Here is a 7,544-nt window from a genome sequence, read left to right as displayed (position 1 = left end):
AAAAGGATCATCAGTAGTTTGGGGTCAGCCTGGTCTACAGAGACCCTGTCTCAAAATACATAAATAAATGAATAAATAAATAAATAGTCACATAAACCCACCAACCCCAGTCACAGATAGTAAACCTGTGTGTAAGCTCACACGCATAAACTAACTCGGGTGAGTGCGCACACGGGCACACTCTGGAAGTCCAGGCACACCTCACTCGTGCATGCCATATGTAGATGAACAAGCAAGCAGCCACGGGCTAGGGAGAGGCTCCCTTAGCTCGGCTCATGCCTCTTCGTAAAAGCAAGCCAGAGATTTACCCTGTGCAGTAGGAAGCAATGGAACCCACACAGCTTCCAAGATGTGTTTTCCCAGCCTCCCTGCTGAATGCCCAAGTCTAGAACCTCCTCTGGGCTTCCCCCAAGTCTTCAGATAGCCAAAGGGACCCTGTCAGTGTTTTCTGAAGGGGGAGGGGAAGAAGAGAGCTCCGAGCTTTAGCCGTCAGCTCCAATCTCCTTATCTCTGGACCCAAGCTCTGAAGGTGCTGTGTTCGTTCTCTTGCGAATCAATAAAGGTTTCTATTTCAACATCTGATGTTGTTTGCTGTGTGGTGCTGGGCAAGGTACTAAGCCCTTCTGTGCCTTTCCACATCTGTACAATAGGAATCAAAGGCTGTAGGTGGGCAATCCATTCAAGCTGTCCCCAGAAAGCCACTGAACCCTTTACAGATGTGCTCCACTCAGGTGCACATCTGGGAGTGTTACCTGCTGCAAAGACATTGGAACACCACAGTGGAATGGCTGCACCCAGTATCAGGCTCAAGGCCCTGCCGAAGAGAGGAAGTTCAAGTCCAGACAGAAAGCAGGGAGCTTGGACAGAACGGAAGTCAGCACCTCCACACCTTGTGTGAGTGCGTGCACTTGAGTGTGTGTGTGGTCGCCGTTCCCTAGGGCAGGACGGGTGGCTGCTTGCTGGAATGGGAGGGTATCTGTGTCGCACAGGAGGGCAATTCTACTTTGATTGGTCAGGATGTTCAGGCTGTCTGTATCCTTAAGCCTGAGGAGCATCCTCTGTTGCCCCCACACCATGGGCCTGGGGGAGGGAGGTCCAGAAATTACTGACTCCATGATGTAGGTGAGAACTGGTTGCCAATCACCCTGAGCAGAGCTTCAGGAAATGGTGCCAGGTTGCCCTGGTGGAAAGGTGGCCAGGAGGGGGCAGTGAGCAACTGGCCGAGGCAGCCAGCCAGCACCATGGCTCAGGAGGACTGTTAGATGTGTTTGCAATTATGCCTGCTCCTGGAGCTGTGTGCTGACTTGTGTCCTTGTTTTGCATAAGAGCAGAGCCCTGTACACAATGTGTACGTGTGTTTTCTGGGCCTGGACTACATGCTACCTATGGAAAATGAGTGTCAATGAACCTGTGAGTGTGGGAACAGGGCAGGGTGGACCTGCGTGGAGCCCATACATAGGGAACTGGTGTTGTTCCCAAGTAGTCAAGGGCACAGGCTCCTTCCGCTCCAAAGGTCAAAGACGGCTGGGGCCTCAAGCTTGCTTGACTTCAAAGACCAGAAATAACGCTCACCTATTGTTGCACCTGTAAAACAGCGCGGGAGGGGAGGAGTAGGTGGGGCAGGTAGGAGCTGAAACCTTAGACACCGCCACTCCTCAACCTGCTGCGGGATGGATTGTTAAGCCGTATAAATGGCACTGCAGACAGGGTTAGGCAACTCAATGCACCTCTCTTCGTCAAACGGGGGACTCGCATACTTAGCATATGCTGCCTCTAGCAGGTAGTGGGCGGGCGCTCCGTAAACGTCCATTTTCCCTAGTTCCAGGAGGCGAAGCAACTTGCACAGGGTCAGGGCTTCCGGGTGGCAGCAGTGGAGACAGCATCCAGGCACAGGCCTCCAGTTTCCCAGAACCACACTCCTTCCCTCCCGTTCCTCCAAGGGCGGCTCCGACACCATTTTGTCTTCTGCCAGGGCGGGCGTCTGGCTGCCTGTCAGTCACCAGCTCTGGCGGCCAAGTGCTGACTAAACACAGGCCGCGCGGGAGGGGAGCGAGGGGTTCTGTGCCCCCTCCTCGGCACCCCACCTCCAGAGATGAGCTCAGAGCGGCTGGCGCAGCACTTGCTGACAATTCAAAACTTCTGCCCCCTCTCCCGGGATGCCCATGGGTGACTCTGTGAACAGCAGGCGTGGTGACCCCGCAGCCCACGGGGTGCCTCAGACCCTACTCCCTGTCTCTCCGGGCCGCCCCACTGTGTCTGCTGGGCCCGGATCTGGGTGTCTGCTCATAAATTACCCCCGGGGACAGTAACCCACAGCAGCTGTGCTCCAAACAACCGTTGCTTCCTGGGTAGGTCATTTTGGGGGGTCAGAATGTAAACCCAGCCCCCTCAGTCTTTCTCAGTCAGGCAAGAGAGGGGGGCTTGGAGCAGCCTAAACCTTTTTCTCGGATTCCATTGTAAACGGTTCTATTTAAGGTAAGCTGCTTGGGTCTGAGGCAGACAAGATGCCGGCCAGATGTTGGGAGGCAGCATCAGCATTCAGTGTGTGCCTCTCCTGCCTGGTGCAAGGAGCTGTGGGCAGCCAGCTCTAGGGCTGTCCTCACAGAAGGGGACCTGTGCCTACAAACTAGCCAGAGGCCTCCTGCCTTTGAAGCCCACCCATGCTGGACCCCTTACAGAGCTCCCCCACCCACCTGTGGCCCTCAGAGTCGCTTATGATCCCTTCTCCCAAGAAACACACACACGCACAGACAGCAGAGGTGACTGACTACAAAGACTTTATCAAATTATTGAAAATGTTGGCATTTAAAGTATTCATGCGCATACATAAGTTACATGGAATCTTCGGGTTGTAGGAGTACAAATACGATGGTACACACTGTGAGCCTGGCAGTGAAGCAAATGAAACCAGACTTAAAACAAAAAAAAATCGGATGTCCTAGTCAGGCATGGCTGAGGCAGAGGGTCAGGAGTTCAAGGCCATCTTCAGCTACATAGTAAGGTCAAGGCCCATGTCATCTACCTGAAACGCCATCTCAAAAAAATTTTTTTGTGTGTGTGTATCTTCTTTTACCTGTAGGACAAGGGCAGAGGGGGCACCATGTGGGGTGGCTTCATTCCACTGCTCAGATTTCCCCTTCCAACCTCTGGGAGAAAAGGGCCTGGTATTCCCACTATGTGGAAATCTTGATATGGGAAACACCAAGAACCTACTGGAATATGTCCTTATAAATATATTTATATCAGAGAAAACAAGGCACTTTGGTAACATGATAGCTTTCTCTCCTATGTGTAAATCATTCTAGGCAGAAAATAAAAATTGGTTAGTTCCTCAGGTCAATTAACTGAATAAAGTTAATACAGGAACAGAATTGTCCTCAGCCTTCGCTGAGGCCCCACTAAAGTGAACGAGGCAGGAGGCACAGAAGCACTTCTCTGTGCAACACCTGGTCCCAGGTCGGATGGGCACCAGCCAAGCTCAATGCTTCACCCCCTCCTCCCCACAAAGGCTGACATATCTCCTGAGTTGGAGCGCTTGGTCCTGGCCCAGTGCTTCCCTCCCCAGGCCCTGAGGTCAAGTAAGGGGCTGCAGCAGGAGGCAGTCCTCGTGCAGAGCAGGGACACGGTGGGAATGCTTAAGCAGGGTCACCAAAGCCACAGAGACCTCAATCTGTCCAAGCTGGCGCTATAGAGTCAGAGGATCGGCGCCACGGGAAGAGATTTCACATTAGCCCTGACAAGGCCGCCTCAGCTCTGCAGTGACATTGGCCAGGGTCGTTTCTGAGGGCGCTGCAGCTTCCACTGGAGGCGAGCCGGAGCTTGGGCCAGCTGCTCTGAGCCTCCAAGGGATCCCCCCACCCCCTCCCCTGGAATGAAATCATCTCACAACCAAGGCAAAGCTACAAGTCACTTCTGACACTACCAATTGCAAGCTGGGCCCCTGGGCTACAGGAATGGGGGCAGGCCCCCTGGGCTAGGCAGACTGGGAAGGGAGGTGGCTCCTTGGCTTCAGCGCTTAAGAGTCCTTATGGGCCACTGCTTTATACACTTACAGCCTCAGCCCAGTTTAAATGTCACTAAACTTTGTGTTCCCCATTTACAGGATTCCACAAACACACCCACCTGCGCCGGGTCCTTTATTATTTTAAAGGGCTCTGGGTTTAAAGAAGCATGTTTTAAAAAACATTTTTTTTTTTGGTGGGGGATACACATATGCCTAAGTAGAGCCTAGGGGACCTCTCAGCTGACTGGGTCCCCAGCCCCCCAAGCTGAGGAGGCTCTGCAAGGCCGACTGCTACAAAGCGCAGAGCTTGGCTGCATGGATTTTAATGAGAGCGTCAGGCAGAGCTGTGCTGTTGCTCTCCGGGACTTGCAGATCATTACCAAACCAGCTGTAGGATGAGAACACAGCACATAGAAACCCTAGGAGGTCACTGAGCTAATGATCTAATCCTACCTTCCGCAGACAGGGCCCCTCCCCATCTCCTTCCGCCCCCAGTCTTTCCTGGTGGACTCTGTCCATTCCAGAAGCCAGGCCAATACCGCCCCTTCAAGGTCGGAACAGAACCACAGTGAACGGCTCTGGCTCCCCTTTCTCAGAGAGCAGGAGGGGAGTAATTTAGTAAAAACCATTAGGCCCAAACCCTGGCCTGGCCAGGCCCCAGGACTTCTATTTGGAAGGACCACTGCCCTCCCCAGCCTCTCCAGGCCCCTGCTGGGCTGCAGCCAGGGTACCATCAACAGCCATTTTAAGGTTCTGATGAAAGAGCCTTCAGCTTCTAAGGCACAGGGTGGGAAACATGCACAGCATGGAGTTGAGCGCCAAGCCCTGTGCCAGACACTGGATTTGGGGGGACGGGGGTGGGGGATGCGGGGTGGGGGATGCGGACACATGGAGACACAGAGCACTCTGGAGTAGCCACAGCAGGAGGGCCTGCTGGCACCTGTGCTTAGTCCCTACCTCTGAGTTCAGGAAAGGAGGCAGAGGGGAGGTTCTCAGCAAGTGCAGGCGGCAGAGCCTGATTGCACTCTCCTCAAGCCGGAGGGGTTTATGAGGGCTTTGGCAATTACTACCACCATTTGCTGTGCTGGGTAGAGACAGATCCTGTTTCTCTTTGTTTCAGGCTCTGAAGCCAGAGAAGCCGATTTCAGCACAAGAGGCCACACAATAGTTGGGGCAGAAGAGAAGAAACCTTGCTGCTGGCCAGAGCTGCTCAGTTTTTTTCCTGACTAATAGCACCCGTGTATTAGTTCTGGGAAGGGAGGTAAGGGGGGGTCAGCATCGCCATGCACAGTGAGGTAGAGAGGCAGAAGACCTGTGTCTTTCTGCCTTTCAGCCTTCTCCATGGCTGCCAGGCTCCCCCAGGCAGGTACCTGCTGTGGCTGCCAGCCTGAGGGACTGAAGTTCCTTCCTGCAGCTGGCACAGTCTATGCTTAAATCGAGGAAACAAAGGGGGGAGGGAGCTGCAGTGAACTGCACAGGCACCTGCCAAGGCTGGCTGCCCCACAGCTCCTCTCCACTCTGCTTCCCAGCACAGCTCCCGTGCCACACGACTGGCTGGGGACAGAAGGAGAAATAAACGGTTACCAGAGAGGCCGAGTGTTAAAACTGTTCTGCTGAGCTTGGCACGGGCCGTGAACCCTCCAATGCAACCCCTGCATTCGGGAGGCCTGGAGTAGAACAGGGCCAGGCTGCTCTGCCCAGACTCCAGCAGGTGCTCAGTATTTGGTCCCAGGAAACACAGGTGACTTGGAAACAGGAAGCCTGGGCTCTTGTTCTACCACTACCTGTGTGACCTTGAGAGAGTCACTTCTCATCCTGGCCTCGGCATCCTGAGCAGGCAGGACCCAAGGTGCTCCATTCTCTTCCAGTCCTACCGTGCCCCACCTTCAAGTTTTGCTCCTGACGGTCGGCAGAGGCCCAGGTCCCTGTGCGTCAGGGTCGTTTGGTCACGAATATGAGAGGTTAAAACTGGGCTGTGCAGTCTTAAGGCACCTGGGGTGAGCAGGGGCATGCACAGGACATCTAAACACCACACTCACCAAGAGGGAGCATGGGAGGAAGGCCGCAGCCTCAGCCTTCAGCAGGATATCACTTCTGGGCAGAGGAGTGAGACAGTCTTAGGGGCCTGATGCCTTCTGGAACAAAGGCGTCCAGACCGAGCTGAAGTGAAGCGGCCCTACCTGCTGCAGAGGGCGGGGTGTGGGGGAGGGGGTGGCAGTCCACGTGCCAGGGCACTTGGCCTGCTTTATAGTTTCAGGGCACAGAAAAGGGACCAGCTGTGTCCACACAGACTGTGCCCACTGCTGTAAGACCAGGAGGTGGACAGCATTATTTGAAGTAGCTAGATGCAAGAAGGCCATGGGTGAGAATGGTTATCGGGGAAAGGCACTATCTCCAGCTGAAACCCAACCAAAGGGATCTGCTGTAGGGGTTTCCTTCCTGTTAACATAGAACAGTCACTGGAGGGGGAGAGGGATCAGCTCAGCCACGGCCCTCAGGAGCCCACAGCTGGGGACAGGGAAGAAGTGTATGGTAGTTTGAAGGAAGCACTCGGATAGATCTTTGGTTGTTCCAGAGAAGGCTTTGGCCCCTTGCAGTTCTTTGTCCTTTCTTCCTTCCCCACATGAGACTGTTACAGTTTGTATCTGAGAAGGCGGGTGGGGAGAGCAGAAGGAGGAATGTGGGCAAAAGGCAGTTAATCCGACCAGTCATCTTCATCAAATTCAGAGGAGTCGTCTTCTGAGTCGCTGTACTCAACAGCAATTCGCCGGGACAGGATGGTGGCCACATCATTGCCCACCACATCACGCTTCTCTTGCTCCCGCTGCTCTTCAACCCTTCGCAGTTGAAAGCCTGAAGGGAGAGTGGGCAGGGTCAGGAGCACAGCCCTGGCCTCCCGGTCCTCAGGACAGTGTGAGCAGGACGGGATTAGAAAGGACAGAGCAAGATGGACTCCTGCACAAGCCAGAAAAGAGGAAAGGCAGGTCCTACGGAACCAGCATCTCTAAAAGGAAGCCCGCTGGCTGTGGGCATTGTCCTGTTCTCCGCAGGCTTCTGAGGGCAGAGTCCCAGCACAGCCATCAGGCAGGCCAGAGCTCAGACTGCTCAGTCCGGCTACAGTGGGGCTTGGAGATTACCAACAACAAACCACAGCACAGCACAGCACACCCTTGGGCCAAACCTGACCCCAGTGAGAGACAAAGAGGGAGAGGGAGAGGGAGGGGGGGAGGGAGGGGGGGAGGGGCTGGTGAAAGAGGGAGGGAGTTGACTGCTAGAAGAGAAGGGAAGGAGAGAAAAGAGAAAAAGACAGGAAGAGGCAGGCAGGGGAGATGAGAGAACCAAGGTGGAGGACAGCAGTGGAGCAGAGGAGTCAGCTGCAGCTGAGTGGCTGAAAATTCGGCCGATGGGCCAGGGACTCAATTTTCATCTGGGGGTCTTTTCCGAAGAAAAGTGTGTGTGTCCTTACTTCTAGGTTGCAGAATTCTAGGGTAGCAGCTTAAAAATAGTTCACACTCAACAATGATAGAAGGAACTCTCAGTA

General features: G+C 54.3%; 1 protein-coding gene across 8 annotated transcripts in view; it reads right to left on the bottom strand.

Annotated features, from left to right (window-relative positions):
- Positions 1 to 2,760: 2,760 nt before the first annotated feature.
- The window catches only part of Wasf2 (WASP family member 2), a 65,303-nt gene continuing 60,519 nt past the window's right edge, over positions 2,761 to 7,544 (bottom strand). For all 8 annotated transcript variants that reach the window (NM_001394051.1, XM_087548688.1, XM_087548686.1 and 5 more), the window contains 1 exon segment: positions 2,761 to 6,856. In NM_001394051.1, the coding sequence (NP_001380980.1) occupies positions 6,699 to 6,856 (158 nt within the window). In that variant the 3' untranslated portion in view covers positions 2,761 to 6,698.

The sequence above is a fragment of the Rattus norvegicus genome, chromosome 5 (genome assembly GCF_021556685.1).
Source record: "Rattus norvegicus strain SHRSP/BbbUtx chromosome 5, alternate assembly SHRSP_T2T, whole genome shotgun sequence".
Classification (NCBI taxonomy): Eukaryota; Metazoa; Chordata; class Mammalia; order Rodentia; family Muridae; genus Rattus; species Rattus norvegicus.
This window is presented reverse-complemented; position numbering and strand designations above follow the sequence as displayed.